General features: G+C 71.4%; 4 protein-coding genes across 5 annotated transcripts in view; 1 reads left to right on the forward strand and 3 right to left on the reverse strand.

Annotated features, from left to right (window-relative positions):
• HIC1 (HIC ZBTB transcriptional repressor 1) lies at positions 1–13,022 on the reverse strand. 2 transcript variants are annotated; one of them, XM_083806698.1, is made up of 2 exons: positions 13,001–13,022; positions 1–3,718 (listed from the first exon to the last, which is right to left on the reverse strand). In XM_083806698.1, exon 2 carries the CDS (start codon positions 3,696–3,698, stop codon positions 1,773–1,775), a length of 1,926 nt encoding a protein of 641 aa, XP_083662824.1. In that variant the 5' UTR covers positions 3,699–3,718; positions 13,001–13,022; the 3' UTR covers positions 1–1,772. The 2 variants fall into 2 exon arrangements, with proteins under 2 accessions (XP_083662824.1, XP_083662823.1); XM_083806697.1 differs by lacking the exon at positions 13,001–13,022 and adding an exon at positions 4,638–4,886.
• On the forward strand, positions 11,080–18,067 carry LOC310884376 (uncharacterized protein; the record flags this gene model as incomplete). The annotated part of the gene is made up of 4 exons (XM_083806089.1): positions 11,080–11,107; positions 14,133–14,745; positions 14,981–15,207; positions 16,600–18,067. The coding sequence occupies 4 exons, from the start codon at positions 11,080–11,082 to the stop codon at positions 16,719–16,721; spliced, it is 990 nt and encodes a 329-aa protein (XP_083662215.1). The 3' UTR covers positions 16,722–18,067.
• Positions 17,317–18,049, reverse strand: OVCA2 (OVCA2 serine hydrolase domain containing; the record flags this gene model as incomplete). Its single annotated transcript, XM_083806756.1, has 1 exon — positions 17,317–18,049. The coding sequence occupies one exon, from the start codon at positions 18,047–18,049 to the stop codon at positions 17,360–17,362; it is 690 nt and encodes a 229-aa protein (XP_083662882.1). The 3' UTR covers positions 17,317–17,359.
• Positions 17,317–19,652, reverse strand: part of DPH1 (diphthamide biosynthesis 1) — a 17,849-nt gene continuing 15,513 nt past the window's right edge. Inside the window, exons 9-12 of the mRNA XM_083806727.1 lie at positions 19,336–19,436; positions 18,892–18,970; positions 18,650–18,775; positions 17,317–18,497 (exon numbers count right to left, since the gene is read on the reverse strand). Coding sequence (XP_083662853.1) covers positions 18,384–18,497; positions 18,650–18,775; positions 18,892–18,970; positions 19,336–19,436 — 420 coding nt within the window. The 3' untranslated portion in view covers positions 17,317–18,383. The remainder of the gene's footprint in view (positions 18,498–18,649; positions 18,776–18,891; positions 18,971–19,335; positions 19,437–19,652) is intronic.

Consider the following 19,652-nt stretch of genomic DNA (forward strand, 5'->3'; position numbering starts at 1 on the left):
TTCGCGTGTTAATGTCACTTTATTGCTCGTTCCGTTTCGACTATAGAAAAAAGGGCGAGGAGCCCGTGTACAAATCGGACGTGATACAGACCCGGCCGGCGGCCCCGCTGGGCGCTTCCAGCTGTGCTTCGGGTGCAGCTGCTGCCGGTGCTTGGCCCCTGAACGGGGCACGGGCGCCCCACGGCAGCTCCAGCCGGGTGCTGGCGAGCCCCAGGGGGACCCGGGCAGCCCGGCAGGGACCCGACCAGGCTCCCCCTGCCCGTCCCCAGCTGGGAACAGAGGCCTGGGGGGTGCGAGGGGTGCGCCACGGGCAGGAGCAGCCAGCGCAGGCTAAGGCACAGTGGCTGCGAGGCTGGGGCCGGTCACTGCCCCGGGGCCTCGTGTGCAAAGGAGAGGAGGGGGCGCGGGGGGGGGGGGGGGGGAGAAGCTTCACATTAGCCCCAGGCAGAGGGGTCGTGGCCCGGGCCAGGGGTAGGGGGGGGTCCGGACTCGGAGGAGGGGCACCAAACGGAAGGCACAAGAGGGGTGCTGGGGCAGCAGGGGTGCCCCGTGGGGGTTCGACCCCCTGTCAGTGCAGCCCAGCCCGGGGCAGCTCCACGCCTCCCTCCCCGGGGCCACGCTCGGCTCTCCCCATGCAGCTCCCGGCCCCCCCTGCCCCTTCCCGCGGCCCCGCGCCTCCGCTGCCCACGTCCGCGTAGCTGACAAACCCGAGCGCTTTGTCTTTGTCATAAACTCCTGGCCCGGGCTCCCCCCCAAACCCGACCCGACCCAGCTGCGCTGGGAACGGGGATCTTTGGCAAAAAGAGGTGAGAGGCCGCCGGGCTCGGCCCGAGGGCGAAGCCCCCCCAGGACGGCGGCTCCCCGGCTGCCCCCGCGGGTCCCGCAGCCCCACGGGGCCCCGGGCATCCCTGATGGCGAGGCGCCTGCTGGGGCAGGGCGCAGGGGCTCAGTCTGTGACAGGCCCTGCCCCACCTCCCGAAAACGCGGGGTGCCCGCCGAGCCGCGGGGTCGGGGCCAGGAGGTCAGTGCCGCTCCGGATCGAAGAGCATCGCCCGGCCACGGCCACGGCACGGACCCGGCCGCCTTCCCTCCCACCCCGCGAAACCCTTCGGGCCCCTCCGTCAGTCCGTCCCCGAGCTCCCGGGGGGAGGCCGGCGTGCACCTCCCCGCCTTGCTCGCCGCTCCCGGAGGCCGCCGGCAGCTCGGAGGCATCGCTCCGGCTGCGATGGATGAACTACTCACGGGCCCGCGGCGGTCGAGGCGGCACAGTCCGGGTCCCGTCGCAGCAAAACCGAGCTCGGGCGGGTCCCGCCGCGGGGCCGGGGCGATGCGGGGGGCTGCCGAGGGCGTCCCCCCTCACCCCGTGGGGGCAGAGAGGGGGATGGCCGCGAGGTAAGGAGCGGGCTCATGTCCTCCAAAGCCTCGAGGCTCAGCCCGGCGTCACAGCTTGTGCTTCGCCTCCCGCCCCAGTCCCGGGAGCCGCCGCGGGGCCCGGCGGCGGCGAGGGGGCGGCCGAGCCACGAGGGCAGTCCCTGAATTATCGGCTGCTCCCAGGCGAGCTGGGGCGCCCGGCGCTCTTCGCAGGACACGCCATCCAGCCGGCCCGGGGCAGCTCTCATGGGACCTTCTGCTACGAGCGAGTTCTCCGGGGCCGGCGGCAGCGCCGGGGGCCGAGCACCCGCCACCTCCGCCCCCCAGCTCCGCGCGGGGAGGCAGGGGCACGAGGAGCCCCACGGGCCCCCCGGCCGGGCCGGTGCGGCCCCCGGCGGGCGCTAGGGGGGCGAGTAGCGCTCTATGGTCCGGGCGGCATCGGCGTGGAGGTGCGGAGCCTGCGCCAGCACCTCGGCCGCCTTGTCCTGGCTCAGCCCCAGGTGCTCGGCCGTGAACTTGGCCAACGGGTAGAGGCTCTCCATGGCCTTGGGGTCGCTGAGGAAGTGCGAGGTGTGGGAGAGCAGCTCGGCCGCCTTCTCCTGCTTGAGCCCCAGCTGGTCGGCGGTGAGCCGGGCCATGGCGTAGACGCTGTCGGGGAAGTCCAGCTTGGCTTTGCCATCGGGGCCGGCCGCGTGCATCTTCATGTGGCTGATGAGGTTGCGCTGCTGCGCGAACTTCCCGCCGCACACCTGGCACTCGTAGGGCTTCTCGCCCGAGTGGATGCGCATGTGCTCGGTCAGGCGGTACTGGCGCGTGAAGCGCATCCCGCAGGCGTCGCAGGCGAAGGGCTTGAGGCCGAGGTGGCTGCGCATGTGGCGGGTCATGGTGCCACGCTGCGTGAACTTCTTGCCACAGATGGTGCAGGGGTACGGCCGCGTCAGCCAGTGCGTCTTCTCGTGCTGCCGCAGCGTGGCCGGGTCCTTGTAGGACTTGTCGCAGGACGAGCAGCGGTAGGGCCGCAGGATGTCGCCCAGCCCCGGGCCACCCTTGTCCAGGAAGGGCACGGCCTGCTCCGCCGCCGCCTTGTGATACAGCTCCTCTTCGTTGTGGGCCTCCACGTGGGCGTTGAGCTGCTCGGAGCTGGGGAAGCCCTTGCCGCAGGGGATGCAGACGTACAGGTTGTCGCCCAGGCTCTCCGGCTCGTAGCCCAGGTGGTTGCAGTAGCGGTCCAGCGCGTCGCCGGGCGAGGGCCCCTCGCTGCTGCCCGTGTCCTCGCTCGTGCTGTTATCGGGCTCCAGGTCGTTGCTCTCCACGCTGGGGTACCGGGGCTGCGGCGCCGCGGGCGGCGACTCGGCCTTTTCCTCCCGCTCCAGCTCCTTCTCCGCCTCCCCCTCGTCCAGGTAGGGGCCCAGGGGCTCGTGCTTCATCCAGCGGTACATCAGCTCGCGCCCGTCGCCGCGGGGCAGGGGGGGCTCGGCGCAGGGCGGCGTGCTGCGGAAGGGGTCGGAGGCGTGGGGGTGCCCCCCCGGCTCTCCGCCCGGCGGGGAGTCCTTGTAGGAGGCGGGGTGGCCGGCCAGGAGGCCGGCGCTGACCGGGGGGCTGTCGTGCCGCGGGGGCAGCGAGGGCTCGCGGGGCTCGCCGGGCAGCAGGCGGTCGGTGGGCAGGAGCTGGGCGGAGGGGCCGGTGGGGCTCTTCTTGGAGAGGTCGAGGCCGCAGGGCGGCGAGCAGTGGCGCTCGGGCGGGCACAGCCCGTGGGGGTGCAGGGGGGTGCCCTGCGAGGCCGAGGCGTAGAGCTCCCCGCACTGCGTGTTGAGCGGCGCCGCCGGCTCCACGGGCGGCAGGTCCACGGGCCGCGGCGTCCCCGAGTAGCAGGCCTGGATGACCGGCGTGGCGGCGCGCAGCCCCCGGCCCAGCTTGTAGGGCGCGTAGCCCCCGCGCAGGTGGCAGTACTTGCCGCTGCGCTTCAGCTTCTTCTTGCAAAGCGCCACCAGGCCGGGGATCTGGAGGTAGCTGGCGGCGGCCAGCACGGCGCCCAGGCTCTGCTCGCCGCCCGGCTCGCACTCGGCCAGGCGGCCGGTGTAGATGAAGTCGAGGATGAGGCGGAAGATGCCGGGGCTCACCATCTCATGGTCCAGGTTGAGCAGGTTGTCGTGCACCACCAGCGACTTGAGGTAGGCGCTGCTGGCCGCCAGGATGTTCTTGTGCGCGCGGAAGAGCGCGTTCTGCACCACGATGATCACGTCGCACAGGAAGCCCTTGGTGCGCTGCGTGTTCAGCTGCAGCAGCAGCTGCCGCGAGTGGCTCGGCACCTCCATGGCGTCCAGCATCGCGCTCCTCGCCCGCCGCCCTGCAACACACGGCCCCCGTCAGCTCTCCGCCGCCAGCCCCGCGCGCCCCCGCCCGGGCGTACGGCCCACGGCTTGGGGGGGAGCTCGGCCAGCACGTCGGGGGGCTCAGCCCACGCGTGGAGGTGGAGGGGGGGGGGGGGGCTCGGCCACCACCTCGGGGGTCGGGGGGGCTCGGCCCCGGCCCCAGCCCCAGCCCCGGCCCCGGCCCCTCGCTCGCCGCCGCGTCCCGGGCGCTCTGCGCGCCGCCTCGCCCGTGCCACCGCTTATATCGGGGCTCGCTTCTCGCCGGCCGGGGGGGCGGGGAAGGGGGGTTAAAACCCCCGGAGGCATTTTGGAGAAAGTGACATCACCCGCGGCAGCTTCCAGCACCGCGCCGCGCCCCGGCCCCGCCGCCCCGGCAGCGCCCCGGCTCCCCGCTCCCACCTGCCGGCCCCACCGGGGGAGCTGGACGGGGGGTACGGAGGGAGGTGTGAGGGCGGGGGGGGGTAAAACGGGGCCGTCCCGGAGCCCCCGAGCAGCGGGGAGAAGCGGAGCGGGGCCCGGCCGCCCCCCCGGGGCCGCCTCTCGCCGTTACCTGCGCCGCGCCGCTGCCCCGGCTCCCCGCGGCGCCTCCCCGGCTCTTATGCGCCCCGGTCCCGGGAGGCGGCCGGCCGTGCCCCCGGCGCCCCCCGCCCCCGTTTCCTTCCCCCCCCCACCCCCCCCCCCCCGCCCCGAGGTGAGCGGGGGGACGGCCGGGGAGAGAGGAGAGGGGGGCGCGGGGCGGGGGGGGGGATGCAGGGTGAGGGGGGGGGGAGAAGGGGACCTCCCCTCCCCGCCTCCCCTCCGGTGCCGGTCCCCCCCCCCCCTCCCCTCCTCTCCCCACCGCGGTGGGTGCCGCCGAGCGGGGCCGTTCGCCTTTTTTTTGTTGTTTTTTTTTACCTGGGCGTCCGGTGGCCTCCGCCAACCAGCCGAGGTCTCGGTGGACTCTCATGGCTCAGCCCCGGGGGGGGCGCCGCCGGGCGCTGCCCTCCGCCCGCCGCCGCCGCTCCATGCCCGGCGCTCCCGGCCGCCCGTGCGCCCCTCGGAGCGGGCGGCGGCGGCGGCGGCTCCTCGGGGCTCCCGGCGCCGCCAGCTCGGAGGTGAAACCCGGGCTGCGAACTCCCCCTGACCCCGGCCTGAACTCCGCGCAGCGCCGCTGGCTGTTAAAGGGACGGCGGGAGGTTTCCTCCTCCCCTCCCCGGGCGGGGCACGCCAGAGCCGGGCCCCCCCCACCCCTCCTCCTCCTCCTCCTCCTCCTCCTTCTTCTCCTCCTCCTCCTCCTCCTTTCTCCGAGCCCTCTTTTCCCCTCCGCCCCGGCGGGAGCGAGAGGAACGGCGGCGCCGCCTCCCGCCCGCTCCCGCCGCCCCTTCGGGGCTCCCGCTCCTCGGGGGCGCAAAGGGAGTGGGGGGGGAACACACACACACGCTTTGCCCGGACCCACAGTGGTGAACACCCCCCCCCGGGGGGGGGGGGGGACTCCCGACCCCCGTTAACCCTCGCTGGGTCCTCTCCCGGGCTCCCCTTTTCCCCTCCCATCACCAGGTGAGCCCCGACGGCGCGGCCGCAGCGCCCCGACGGCACCTACCCCGCGGCTCCCCCGCCGCCGCCGCCGCCGCCGCCTCCCTGCCCGCGGCCCGGCTCCGTTCGTGGGGCGCCATCTAGCGGCGCCCGCCGCGCTCCGCCCCCCCCCAACCCCCCCCGTCGGGGCTCGGAAGGGGCCGGGGGGGGGGGGGGGACCGGGAGGGGAAGGAGGGGACGCGGAGGTGGGGGGGGGGGGGGGGGGGAACACCCGCGGCTCCTCCCCGTGCAGGTGCGCGGCCGCCCCGACGGGGCGTCCCGTGGTGGCGGCGGGGCTGGGTTTTGGAGAGGAGGTCGGAGGGTGGTGGGTTTTTTTTTTTTATTAAAGGGGGGGGGTGCTCCCCCGGTGTCCCCCCCGCCACCTCCGGTGCTGCCTTGGAAGGAAGGGTGGCCCCCGGTGGGATACCTCGACGTGACCCCCCCCCCCCTCGCCGCCTCCGCCTTTTTAAGGGTGCCCCGCAAGGAAGAGCCGTCGGGGGGGGGGGTGCTGGGGGGGGGGGGGGGGGCTCAGCCGGCCCTGATTTGCCGCTGGTGGGGGGGGGGGGGAGCACAAAGTGGGGGGGGCACAGCCCTGGCGCCCAGATGTGCGGCAGCAGCGGTGGCGGCTTGGGGTGGGCCGGGGAGCTGCGGTGGTGCGGGAAGGGGGGGGGGGGGGGGGCAACACCCTCACCTCGTGTGTCACCCCCCCTCCCCTTCCGCACCGAAATATCTGCTGGGCCGGGGGGGGCGCAGCCCGGCTGCCCCCGACCGCAGGCGCTGCCTCTCGCTTCGCTCTTTCGCTTCTCCTTTCTCACGGCCGCAGCCGCTTGCGCAAGCCCGGGGCCGTGGCTTCCACAGCACCTCCAGGGTGGCTGCTGGCACCCCACCGCCAGGGCAGGGTGCCCCCAGCATCGGCCACCCCCCCCTCCCCGATTTTGGGGGGGGGGTCTCACCCCATCACCCACCCCTGGGCCCTTGGGGAGCAGGAGCCGGTGCTGGGGACCCGCAGTGGTGGCCTTGGCGCTGTCCCCAGTGGGAATTGGGTGCTCGCGGCGTGCTGTGGCTGGCGGGATGGGCACTGCCACGCGTGTGGCTGCTCCCCAAAAATGCCCTCGGGGCTCAGCGCCACCGGGAGCTCGGCCACGGGCACCCGCAGAGCCGGGATGTCCCAAACAGGCTGGGGCCACCACCCCAGGACCTGGGCACGGCGGCACGGCTGCTGCCCTGCCCGAGGGGACCCTGCAGCGAGCATGTCCCAGGTGAGGGGACAGCACCCCAAATCCCTCCCCGTCCTGTCCCCAGCCCCCATCCTGGGCTCACACCCACGGGCCCGTCAGGATCCTGGGAGCGGGACGAAGGCGAGCCTCAGCGCAGAGCCGTGGTTTAATCTCAGCTCCCCGGGCACTAATTTCCCTCCTTTTTTTTTTTTTCTTCCTTTTTTTTTTTTTATTTTTTTTTCTCCTGTTCAATTAACGGCTGGAAGTGTTTCAGGTTCTGGCAGGGAGCTCTGGACGTCGCTGTGAGCGATGGCTCCCGCGGGCTCCGTCCGGGTAATTTACGGGGCTGCGCTGCATAAATCACGGCAGCCAGCGGCTCCCAGACAGCTCCCTCCCCGGGGCCGGCCGGGACCCAGGGCTGCCCCAGCTACCTGCTGAGTGATGCTGAGCCCCCGGGGCAGCAACTCGGGGCAGGGAGCGCGGAACCTGCAACCCCTCCACCCTCTGCACCTCTTCACCCGTCACCCGGGGAGGGCAGGGGCTGGGGTGGGCGGTGGGGGGCACCGAAGGACCCTTCTCGTCCCATCCTGCCACCCTGAGGGGGTCCTGGCGCCGGGGACAGAGCTCAGCCCCGGGGATGGAGCTCAGCCCCGGTGGGCTGGGGAGCTCAGGGCGATCCCCTGCCCCGGTCGCATCCTGCGCAAGCGGCTGCGGGAGGAGGCAGCGCGGGCGCCCAGGAGCGCGCAGGAAAGGGGCATTTTCGCCTCAATGTGCTGCGCAGATTGGAAACAGCTCTGGTTAAGTCATTGGCTCTGTTGGGAGGTCTGCGCTGGAGCGTCTCCCGCCCGTGCCCCCCTCCCCACGATCAATCACGGCGCAGCAAATTAGCCCAGATGCTTGGGAGATTCGGTTCAAATCCAGCTGTGGTTTGGATCGCGCTCGCATGCCTGGCTTCATGTGGGACCTGGGCTTTTGGACAGGATACAGCCCCCCGGTCTCCGCAGGGCCCTGTTTCCCAGCGCAGCCTCTCCCCGAAGCCCACACACATGTGTTCGATTACGGCGCGTTGGCCAGCCGGGCCGCATCCGGCACCGCCAGGAGCCTGGAGCCCCCGCTGGCAGCTCGCACTTCATTTTCCCGGCGGTGCCGGGGGTGGGGGGCACGGCAGCCCCCCGCGTGGCCCCTGCGTGGCCCTGGCCATCGCGGGGGGCTGAGCGTCGCCCCCCCCAGCATCGCCGGGCCATGAAACTCGTGGCGGTGCTGAGCGGCTCCCGGCTGGGGGAGTCGTGGGGTTGGGGCTGCCTCGTGCCTGAGCTGAGCCCCGCCAGGTGCTCCCGGTGTGCCCGGTGTCCCCCAAAACCACAGGATCTTTATTTGGGGGGCAGGAAGGGCAGAGAGAGACACAGCACCCTAATTGCGGGGTGGTGCTGGGGTGGGAGAGGGACCCCTTTCTGGGGGGGGGGGGTTGGTGCTTGTTGGGGTGATGGGACCCCTTTTTTCTGGGGTGATGCTTGGCTAAACAAGGGGCCCCATCCCTGCAAGGCGATGTTTTGTGGCTCAGGGGGATCCCTTCCTTGTGGGGTGCTGTGAAATGGGGCGGTGGGATCCTGGCCCTGCAGGGTGACCCTCAGGAGCCCTTCGCTGTGGGGTGATGCTTGGCAGGGTGCTGGGACCCCCTTCCCTTTGGGGCGACGCTCTGTGGGGCAGCAGGATATGTTGTGGGATGCTCAAGTGAGCGATGGGACCCTTTCCCTTTGGGGTGATGCTTGTCGGGGTGCTGGGACCCCTTCCCTTTGGGGTGATGCTCTGTGGAGCAGCAGGATACGTTGTGGGGTGATGCCCAGCAGGGTGATGGGACCCCGTCCATTTGAGGTGACGCTCCGTGGAGCAGTAGGACACATTGTGGGATGATGCTCAAGTGGGTGATGGGACCCCCCTTCCCTTTGGGGCAATGCTCTGTGAGGCAGCAGGACACATTGTGGGGTGATGTTCAGCGGAGTGATAGGATCCCCTTCTTTTTGGGGTGATGCTCAGTGGGGTGATGGGACCCTTTTGGGGTGATGCTCTGAGGGGCAGTAGAACACATCGTGGGGTGATGCTCAGTGGGGTGAAGGGACCCCTTCCCTTTGGGGCAATGCTCTATGGGATATAGTAGGATGCCTTGTGGGGGTGATGCTTGGCAGGGCAATGGGACCCCTTCCTTTTGGGGTGATGCTCAGCGGGGTGATGGGACCCCTTCCCTTTGGGGTGATGCTCCATGGGGTAATAGGACACGTTGTGGGGTGATGCTTGGCAGGGAGATGGGACCCCCTTCCCTGTGGGGTGATGCTCAGCGGGGTGATGGGACCCCTTCCCTTTGGTGCGATGCTCCATGGGGCAGTAGGAACACCTTGTAGGGCGATGCTCAAGATGGTGAGGACCCCTTCTTGTGCTACCCTCCCCCCCTTTTTCACCCCCCCCCCCCCCTTACCAGCTCCCCACGCGTGACCCACGCGCTGCGCACCGCGGGACCCCCCCCCCCCCGGGCGCCCCTATCCAAGGGGAGCTCCCCCGACGGGACCGCGGTGGTTATATGGGGTGGGGGGGGGAGGGAAAAGGGAACAGAGCCTGCAAAGCCCACGAGATGGCAGCAACGGGCCGCGCTCCGGGATGTTCCCCCCCCCCCCGTCACCACCACCCCCCCTCGGGGACATTTTGGGGTGGGGGGGCACACGACTTCATCCCACACCCCGCTCCTTCCCACGGTCCCCCGACGCGCACGCAGTGCGCGTCGGGGGACCGTGGGAAGGAGCGAGGTGTGGGGAAGGGGGGGGCAAAATGCGGCCCCCCCCCAGTCCCGGAGGGGGCGGCGGTGCTCCGGGGGAGGCGCTGCGCAGCCGGTTGCCGGTGGGCCGGCCCCGGTGCTGACTAATCCCGGGGCTGAGTCACGGCTGCGGCGGGGAGCGCTGCGGCAGCGGCGCCTCCAAACCGGAGAGCCCCGACGGGGCGGGCGGGAGCCGCTGCTCCCATTCCCCGACTGCGGGTGGGGGGGGGATTAAAAAAAAAAAAAGGGGGGGGGGGAGGCGGGACACACACACTGGGGGGGGGGTCCGTAATTTAGGGGGAGGTCGTAATTTGGGGGGGGGGTCCCTAATTTTTACGGGAGAGAGGGCGAAGAGGGTTTTTTTTTTTTTAGGGGGGGGCGAGCATCTGAACGGATTGCGGAGGGGGGGAGGGAGAGGGATGGGGGGGGTCCGTTTGGGGGGTGTAAGCGGAGGGGGAGGTTTTTTTTTTTTTATATATTTTTTTAAATTTTATTTTATTTTTTTTTGGGGGGGGGTCGTGGCAGCGCGCGGCCCTGCGCAGCGGCTGCTGCTGCTGTCAATGACAACGCCGCTGTTGCCGTGGCGACCGCTGTGATGCTCCGCCGGAGCACAGTGAGGTCAGAAGGCTCCGGCAGCAATCGGGGGGGGGGACAAGATGGGGGGGGGGGGGGTTCATCCTGGGGAGCCACCGGGGAAAAGCCCCCCCCCCCCCCCCCACCGCCCCACCACGGTGTCCCACCCGGCTGGAGGCTCAGCCTGGGGGAGGCAGGGGGGATGGAGTTTGGGGGGGGGGGGGTGAATTGGGGATGTGAAGCCCCGGCCTGCCCGATCGTGCCCCCCCCCCCCCCCCCGAAAAATAAAAATGGTTTTGGGGTGCTCAGCCCCAGGGGGAACGTGCGCCGTGCTCCCTGCAAGGCTGGAGAATGGGGGGGGGGTCAGGGTAACAGCGTGCTGCAATGGGGCAGCTGCTGGGGGGGGGAGGAATCTCTAAACGTCCCCCCCCAAAAAAAATACACTCACACACTTTGTGCTGCCCCAACCTCCTGCAGGGCACGGGGCTGGCACCCATGGGTGCTCACGGCCCCCCAAGGCCTGCAGGGGCTCGCGGTGGGGGCAGCCAGGACGGTGGGACGGGTGCTGCCAGGGAGTTATTTTGGGTGGGCAGGGGGCACCCACCCCCCCCGCAGACCCCCCCCCCAAGGCTGCTCCGCGGGGGGCTGGGCACCCCTGGGGCCTCGTGCACCCCCTTTACCCCAAATGGCAGCCCCACACGTTGCCAGCAGCAGGGCTGGGGGGGGGGGGGACACCATTCGGGGGGGGTCCGGGAGGTGGGTCGGGGATGGGGGGGGGGGTGTGACACCCACCAGGGTGCCGGACCCCCCCCCGGAGAGGTGCAAGGCCCCCCCCCAAGGGGCCGCAGGAGGAAGGATGCTGGGGCTGGGGGCTGCCACCCTAGGGGGGAACCGGGGATGAAGGGTTGGGGGGGGGGGTCCCGATAGGACCCAAGCCCCCCCCCCCCCCAACCCACCTGCGGGCCGCTGCCCCCCCCCCCCCCCCGGGCCGATATAAATAGTAGCGTCTTCCCGTTCCCTAAATTTCCTCGCTGACGTAGCGCTCACGTCATTGTGTAGGTTGCTGCTTTTCTATGAATGAGCCGAGATCCCCGTTACTACGAGCCCGACCCTATAAAAGCCCCGCGCGCTGCGGACAGCGCAGCACCGCCACCGGCACCGGGCCCCGCCGGGGAACCGGCACCGGGCCGGGATGCTCCGGGAGGAGGGGGGGGGGCGAGGTAAGGAACCGGCAGGGCCGGGCCCCCCCCCCCCCAGGTAAGCAGGGACCGAGCTCGGAGTGAGGGGGGGGGGGAGCGGAGGGAAAGGGGGGGGCGCGGGGAGCTGCACCTGCCCGTCGGGGGGTGCGGGGGAGAGGGATGGGGGTTGTGGGGGGGGGGTGTCAGGGTCCGGGGGGGGGTGTCCGGTGCTTGGGGGGGGGGCTCTGCGGCGGGCGGGGGGGGGGGAGCGCGGGGCCGCCTGGCGCAGCCCCACGTGCGGCGGGGGCGGGGCGCGGGGGCGGGCGCTGTGCGCGGAGCCGCCCCGGGGGGGCGCACGGGGGGGGGCCCGGCCGCTTCTTTCTCCCCCCCCCTTTAACCCCCCCATTCCCCCCCCCCATCCCCGTCCAGCTTTGCAGTGCCTGCGTGCGTGTGTGTGTGCGCGCGTCCTCCCCCCCTCGCCGCGTGCTGCGGGTTCCCCCCCCTCCTTTTTACCGCCCCCTCCTCCTCCTCCTCCTCCCTCTCCGCATCCCGCCCCGACGGGGCCCCCCCGCCGAACCCCTCCAGCGGGGCGCCGCAGCCCCTTCCAACCCCCCCCCCCCCCCCAACCACCTTGTCCCCCGTCCCCCCCCCACCCCGGGGTCGGCTCCCGCCCCCCCCCAGCAGCTCGGTCGCTTTCACCCCGGCCGTCGGAGGAGCGCGGAGACGCCGTCGAGGAAAGCCCGAAGTCAGCGCGTCGGCACCTTGGCTCTAGACTGCTTACTGCTGCGTACGGCCGGGCCAGTAACAGTCTACAGTCATGGCTACTGAAGCATGACCCTCGGCACCGCCGCCGCCGCCGGCCTCCGTCGGGGCACTGGGAAGGGGGGGGGGAAACGGCCGGAGAAGCCCCCTACCCCCCCGGGGTGGGTTTTTTTGGGGCTGGGGTAGGGGGGGGCCGGGAGCTGTCCCGAGTGCTGAGCCGTCGGGGCGGCCCGGGGAGCTCCGCGCCGCCGAGGGATGGGGAAGGGCGGTTTGGTGGTGGTTGTTTTTGTTTTCTGGGGGGGGGGCACCGGCCGGGAGGAGGCCGCTTGACCCCCCGCTTTCTCTTTCCTCCCCCCCCCGCTCCCCGCAGACACCGAGCCCCCCCCCCCCCAAGGCGGACGCCCCCCCCCCCGCTGCAGCCCAGGTAGGGGTGGCGCCGTCCCTACGGCGGGGCGGACACGCGTGGGGGCCGGCGGGAGGGCTGGGGGAATTTGGGGAAGGGGGAGGGAGGGGGGGGGGAAGGATGCTACCGAGGACCCCCCCCCCCACACACACACACTTTTTTCCTCCGCACCCCCAGAGCCCCCTCCCCCACCCCCCCCCTCCGCGGCGTGGGGCGGGCGCGCTCGCTGCGGTGGCGGGGCCGCCTCGTCGCCGTCTCCAAAGCTCCGGCTGAACCCCCCCCAGTCCCATAACCCCCCCCCGACCCCATAACCCCACCCCCGACCCCACGACGCCCCCCGACGTCGCTCGGGCGACCGTGGCTTTAGATTGTTACTGTGCTGCTGGGGGGGTAACAGTCTACAGCCATGGTCGCCGGGCCCGGCGCACTCGCAGCGCGGCAGCAGCGGCCCCCCCCCCAAACCCCAACCCCCACCCCCACACCCACCCCATAACACCCCCACCCCCCCCCCTCCCAACCTCCCGGGGCTCGGGGGTCCCGTCGGGGCTGTGGTGGGGGGGTGCGGGGGGGGGGGGGGTCCCGTCGGGTACAGCCCGCCCCCCGCGGCAGTAGGAGCTCACATGCAGGGTGCAGCTCGCCGCACATCAACTCTTACTGTTCGGGGGGGCGGGCGCGGAGCGGCTCCTCCTGGGCACCGGGAACAGCGGAGACCCCCCCCCCCAAAAAAAAATCCCCCCCCCCTCCTCCCCCCCAACCCCCTTCCCCCTCACCTGCCCGTCCGGCCGCCGCCGCTCCCAGGGGAGCTCGGGTGCCCCCCACCCCCCCGCCATCCACCGTCTCCCCGACGGCACCGGGAGCCGGAGCCGGGGGGGGGAAAAGGGGATGGAGGGGGGGTCCCGGGGGGGGGTGTCCCGGAGTTGTGGGGGGGTCCCGGAGGTGGGGGGGTGTCCCGGAGTTGTGGGGGGGGTCCCCGGGAGCGGAGCGCGGCCCGGCTCGGGACCAGCGCGGCGGGGACTGAGCGCGGCCCGACGGGGCGGGAGGCGGCCGTGGGGGGGGGGGGGGCGGGCACAGGTTGCACAATTTCCCCCCCCCCCCCCTCCCGGGGCCAGGAGATTCCTGAGCGGCGCAGTCAGAGCGGCCCGGCCCGCCCCGGCACCGGGCACCGGGCCCTGGGCAGCCGGAGGCAGCCGGTACCGGCTGGGCAAAGCCCGGGGGGGGCGGCTGGGGGGGCTCCCGGGAGGGGGGGCGGCGGGGGGCAGCGACCCGCGGAGAGGTGCCGGGCCCCCGCAGGTGGGTGCGGGGTGGGATCGGGGACACAACCCCCCCATACGAGGGCCCTGCAGGCTGAGGGTCCCCAAGGGAGTCCCACCGACAACCCCCAAGGGGCGAGGTGGGGACCCAGCGCTGCCACCCGGAATGGGATTTGGGGGGGGGGATTCGGTCCCCCCCAGCCTGGAACCCACGGGCAGCGGGGTGCCACGCGTGCCCAAAACCTCCCCTTGCCGCCGGGAAAACCCTCCGTGACCGTGCCCGGGGCGCAGAGCGCGGTGGCGAGGGCACCGCCACCACGTCCACGGCCCCGCGGAATTCGGGGCCCCAAACCCCCCCAGCGCATCCCCAGGCGAGGGGCAGCGTCCCGGGGACGGGGACCGCGGCCCCTCGGAGGCTGGGGGCCCCTCGGAGGCTGGGGGCCGCGCGCTGCTGCTGTTCCGAAGGCCGAGCGCCCCCGCTCACCCCTCGGACTCAAGTTTTTCTTCCAGAGCACGTGAAAAATATCACCCATTTCTGACGCCGGCCCCCAGCGCGGTTCCAAGCGGCCGGGCCCAGTTCCGAGGGACGGAGCCCGCCCGGCTCCCGTGCTGCTCCCCGGCACGGCCGGGAGGCCGGTGGCACGGTGAGGAGGCCAGTGGCACGGCCGGGAGGCCGGTGGCACGGCGAGGAGGCCGGTGGCACGGCGAGACCGAGCTGCCACTCGCTGTCCGCACATCAGGCCGGTGCTTGCGGGCACCGCGGAAACGCAACCCCCGTGGTGTGGTTTGGAGCATCCCGGGGCACGGCGTGGACGGGGTAAGGCCGCCCCCAGGGAGCCCACGGCTGAGGATTTGGGATTTTTCTGCCTCCGTGCCGCAGGTGGGATCCCCGCCGGGCTGTACCCAGGCGGGATTGATCCGCGGAGAGCGCGCGGCCCCCAAAAAGGAAAAAGGTTTCGGGCCGACGGCCGTGCCCGTGACCCACTGCCGGGTGGGCGGCGGCGGGGTGGGGGGGACGCAGGGGGTGAGGGGGTGCCGCTGCCCCCCCAGCGGCAGTGCGGCGGCCGTCCCCTCGCCGCCCGCGCGCGGCACACGCTGTTGTTACCATCTGACAGCGCCTGGCGAAACGCGCTTTGTGATTCAGCCGTGTTGATCCCAGCCCGCGGCCCGGCCCAGCGTGGGTTTCCATGGAAAACTTCCATCGAAAACAAGGAGGGAAGGAGCCACGGCGGGAGTGACTCAGCCACAACTGGAAGCTTCTGCGGGTGAGGCGGGGAGGGATGGGACGGGGGGGGCTCTTCCCACCCCCTCTGCATCCCGCCCGGGCGGCGGGGGGTGCCGGGGGGGGAGCTGCGATGTGTGAGGGGCTGCGGGGCACCTGCCCCGGGGGCTGGCGGGGGCAGCGGGGGGCCCTGGAAGCTCCTTGAGGGGACAGAAGGGGGAAAACGTCCCCCTGCCGAGCCCCCCGTGCCACTGGGTAACGGCACCGGTTGTCCCCAGGGCTCCCTCGTGCCCCAGGGTGCTGTCATCACCCGCCCCCCGGCGCCCTTCGCAAGCGCCACACGCAGTTTTGGGGGAAAAAACAACTCTTCGTGCCCCTACAGAGGGGAAGGGAGGATGGGGTGGGGAAGAGCTCTGCGCCCCTGCCCCAGGCTCGCAGCTCTCCGTTTGTCTCCTTCCCCTCGCGGCGCCCGGGCAGGCACAGGAGCGACAGCGAGGCGCAGAAGGTGCGTGGCAGGGGGCTGGGGGGGGGCTGAGCCGCGTGGAGGAAAAACGTCACCCACCCGCCTGGCGCGGGGCGGCCGGGAGCGTGGCTGCCGCCCGCGGGGACGCCCGCAGGAGCCGCTTCCCTCCTGCCGTGGCGGGCAGGTGCCGAGGGTCCCTCCCGCGCCGGTCACGCGCACCTCACGCAGGCAGGTCGGGGTTATCCGGGTTTATTGTTTGCTCCGAGCTTCGGCAGCGGCCGACACCTGGCAGAACGATACTCGTCAGTCCCCGGGAGCAGGGCGCAGGCGCTGCAGCACCCGAGCACCCCCAAAAAGCCTCCCCCATCCCTCTCCAACCCCCCCCCCCCTCGGCGTCCCCGCGGGACCCGTTCTGCCCACTCACCGCGCACCCTCGGGTCCTTCCCCGGCCCCCCCCAAACCGGCGGCGAGCCGCTGCGCGGTGCCTCCTGCGGGCAGTCCGCGGGGGCGGGCGCCACGGGGGAGGTGCTGGGCGAGCGGCCGCGGGGCCGCAGTGCGGGCTGCAGGCCGGGCAGCGCATCGGCGGCGAGCAGGAGACCGCTGCAGTGCCTCCTCCGCGCCGTGCCGCCCCGGCGAGCTGCGGCTCTGCGCTAATTAAAGCGGCTCACGGCCGGGGCCGGCCGAGCGCTGGCTGCTGCCGTCCTTCCGTGGCGGATCGGGTCCGGGGGGACAAAGGCCTCGCCGCTCTGCGAGCGCTGCTTCGACCGTTCGGGAAGGGGCCGGGAGGGCAGCAGGCGTGCATCTGCCTCTCCCAGCAGCCATCTGTCTGTTGCTTCTGTCCCCAAGGGCCAAAAGCTGCAAACCTCCTGCCCCAAACGAGCCCTGACGCAGCGGACAGGGGGTGACGGGCACCCCTTACCCCTGCACTGCTCCATGAGGCAGCCACGGAGCCCCCCCGCGCCCTTCAGATCTCTGGGGCGGCGCAAGCCCGGGTCTGGGCCACGGGGGGAACACAGCCACGTCCTCCTGCCGCTGTCTCTGCCGCACGAAGCGGCAGCAAACCAGAGGGCAAACCTCACACGAATTAAAAGCTGCTCGGTTTTGCTCGGTTGGCTTTAACCCGCGGCAGTTCCCAGGTCTGTTCGCGGCTGGGTGAGCGCTGGAAGCGCTTCTGTCGACTGATCCGCTCCCCACGGCCAGCCCTGGGGAGCGCAAGGAGCCCACGGACCCGAGCGGGCCCTTCCTGCCCCAGCCGGCACCGCTGTGCCCACACCGTCCCCTCCCAGCGCTCGGTGCCCGCTGCGGGATCACCTCAGCACCGCACCCGCTCTGCTGTGCCCCACTATCCTGCAAAAAAAAGGGAGAGCGGCCCCCACCCGGCAGCCCCGAGGGCAAACGAACCCGTTTCATCAGCTGCCTCTCTTTGCCGAGCAGGTTGCAGCGCAGCACGGAGGAAAGGAGCCATCAGCGAGGCCCTGCTGCGGGCACGGCCCTGGGCGCAACGCTGCAGAAACGCCGCTGGGCTGCGGGCTCAGAGCGGCTCACCCCGGCGCTGAAGCGGTGCAGCAGCCAAGCAGGACGCCTACAATTAGAGCAACAATAACAGCAGATTTCTGCGTGCTTCTGGAAAACAGCAAAGCCAGAGATGCAGCAACGGCGGGGTTTTTTTCTCGTCCGAGGCATTCTGCATAGCAGAAGATACAACAGAGCTCTTAATTCACACCGGCTGAACCAGCACTGAACTTTAATTCTTAAAAGGAAAACGGTTACCAGCCCTGGCACTGCCAGAGAGAGGAGCTTCTCCTAGACCCAGACCACCTGGAAGGCTGCTTTAATAGCTTTTGCACGGGATATTAAGAACACAAACGTTTGGAATATAAAGCCGCGAGAGCCGTGTGCTCTGCAACCATTCATTTCCTTCGGCTGAGCTGAGACTGGTTTTTGGAACGGCTGTTCCTGTCTCTGAGAGCCCCCAGTACACAACCAGGGCACCCTCCTGTCCACAACCTCCGTGCTGTCATACCCGTGTACCCAAGAGAGCGACAAAAGAGGGAGGTAACGAAGAGTTGACACTGCTCCTTTGCAGTATTAGCACAGGGAGGTCGTGAGGACCTCTCCGGCCCCCCTGGAACGCAGGGAAATACAGCGAGCTGCATGCACCCGGCTGGAGCCCCGTTTATTACAGACGCCGTTATCAAACAGCCCCAGCTCCCGGCAGCTCAGCCTGCCCCTGCCCCGCGCGGAAGCGCTCCAAGAAGTCCAGGTAGGCTTTCTTCTGCGGCGCACCCACGGGGACGAAGTGCCCGCCGGGGTGGGTGACGACGACGGGCTCCACGAAGCTCTGCGCCAGCTCCAAGCTGAGGGGGGCGGCGATGACGGCATCGGCCTCACCCACCACGTGCAGCGTGGGCAGGGCGATGGGCTCCCGGTAGAAGTGCCCGTGGGCCGGGGCGCGGCTGGCGAAGCCGGCCACCAGGATGGCGAAGGCCACGGGGAAGCGGGGGTCGCCCCGGGCCCTCAAGGCGCACACCATGGCGGCCAGCGCCGCGCCCTGACTGAAGCCCAGCAGCCCGTCGAAAGGCCCGCGCTCCGCCAGCGCCTCCGCCACGGCCGCCAGCGCCTCGTCGAGCCCCGCCGGCTCCTCGGCCGCCTCCCGCGCCTCAAAGGCGCCGGGCCTGGAGAACCACCAGCCGCGGGGGGGGTCGTCGCCGTCGTCGGCGCCGTCTTCCTCGCCGCCTGGCACGAGGTGAGGGGCGTCGAAGGCCACGAGCTCGGCGCGGCCCCTCAGGGCTTTGCGCAGCGCCCCGGTGCGCTGGCGGAAGCGGCGCTCGCTCTGCCGGTACCCGTGCAGCGCCAGCAGCCGCAGCGGCCGCTCTTCCAACATGGCGCCCGCCCGCCCGCCGGAAGAGGGACGGGGAGCTTCCGGCCGCTCCGCGCTTCCCGCCGAAAAGCGGCGAGCTGATTGGGCGGCGTTAAAAGCGGAGGGGGCGGGACTACGGGCTGAGCCCCGCCCCCCTCCTCCCGCCTCGGGCGCCCCCTGGCGGAGGGAGGCCGGGGAGACAAAATGGCGGCGGGGGGGGGGCACGGACGGGGCGGCCCCGACGGGGGCTGCACGGAGCCGCCCCGTGGGGACGAGGGCCGTGCTCAGCCCCTTCCCTGCCCCTCATGGGGCTGCTACCGGGGATGCTCCCCACAAGCCGGTGCAGCCCCGCTGGTGCTCAGTCGCTGCAGGGCTGCGCCCCCGCCACGTCCCCACAAGTGTCAGCGGGGTCGGTGGGGCCGTGCGTCCCCTCGGCGCCATCCCCGGGGACGAGGGGCGTGGGGGGCTTCGCCTGTGGGAGAGAAAGGGGGTGAGGATGAGGAGGGGCTCACAAGGGATGAAGCCACAGGGTGGCGCCTGCGGCACGGCGTTGTCCCCTCCGTCCTGCCACCCACCCACGGCCGGGGGACACGGCGGGGACGCCGCCACCCGCGGGGTGCCCACCTTGGGCGGCCGGCCGGGGGGCTGCAGGGCGCTGTGGTTCGCCGTCCACGGCCCCAGGGACTGGCTGGCATAGAAGTCCATGGGGTACGTCGGCTGCCACTCGATGTCCCCAAGTGCCACCGCCGCCTGCGAGGGGACAAGGGGCTGAGCGTGGTGGGGGGGGGGGTGGGGGGGGGTGGAGAGGGGTGGGGGGTGGGGAAGGGGGTGTCTGACCCCCCAAAAACGGGCTGGGGGTCGCTCACCTCGTAGGGCGTCAGCAGCGGCTTGCTGAAGGCTTCCCCCCAGTCGATGGAGAGCCGGGGACAGGCTATCTGCACCCACCTGCAGGGCAAGGACGCGGCAGGTGATGGAGAAAAGTGACATTTTGGGGAGAATAATCCAGGATAGAGCCCCCACAGCCCCAGCACCCTGCGAGGGACAGGGACATGTCGGGAGCGAGGTCCCCAGGGGGGCTGCAGGCAGCTCACAGGCTTCTTACCACACACCCACCGCAGGGAGCTGCTCCCCTACATCCTCTTGCCCCATGGCCAAGAGACGCCACAGGGTTTGGGGGCACCAACAAAGAGGAACCCTCTGGGACAGCAAACAAGGGCCAGGAGCTAAATTAAGCCCAAGGCAGCTTTGGGGTTTCTCAAGGGAACAGGGCACGGCCGGGCTGGGGGCCCCCCGAGGCCGGCAGCACTCACGCGTCCACGCCGGGGAAGAGCTGCAGCTTGCTGGGGAAGATCTCGGACAGCAGCACCCGCACGAAGGGCCGGCCCAGGGCACGCAGACGCGACTCCAGGTGCTGCAGGAGGGGGAAAAAGGCACCGGGGGGGGGCGGAGGTTTAAAGGGTCAGGAGAGCCTCGTACGACCCCAAATCCCCAGCGCATCGGGAAAACCAGACAAGCCCCAAAGCTCTGCCCCATGGGACCCGGCTGCATGTGACGGGGCCGCGGCTCCATCTCGCTCCCGCGCGGCTCTCCCCAGCGCGTGCCTCAGCCTAATGAAGTAATTACCGCT

The sequence above is a fragment of the Anser anser genome (assembly GCF_964211835.1).
Source record: "Anser anser genome assembly, chromosome: 20".
In the NCBI taxonomy this organism is placed as follows: Eukaryota; Metazoa; Chordata; class Aves; order Anseriformes; family Anatidae; genus Anser; species Anser anser.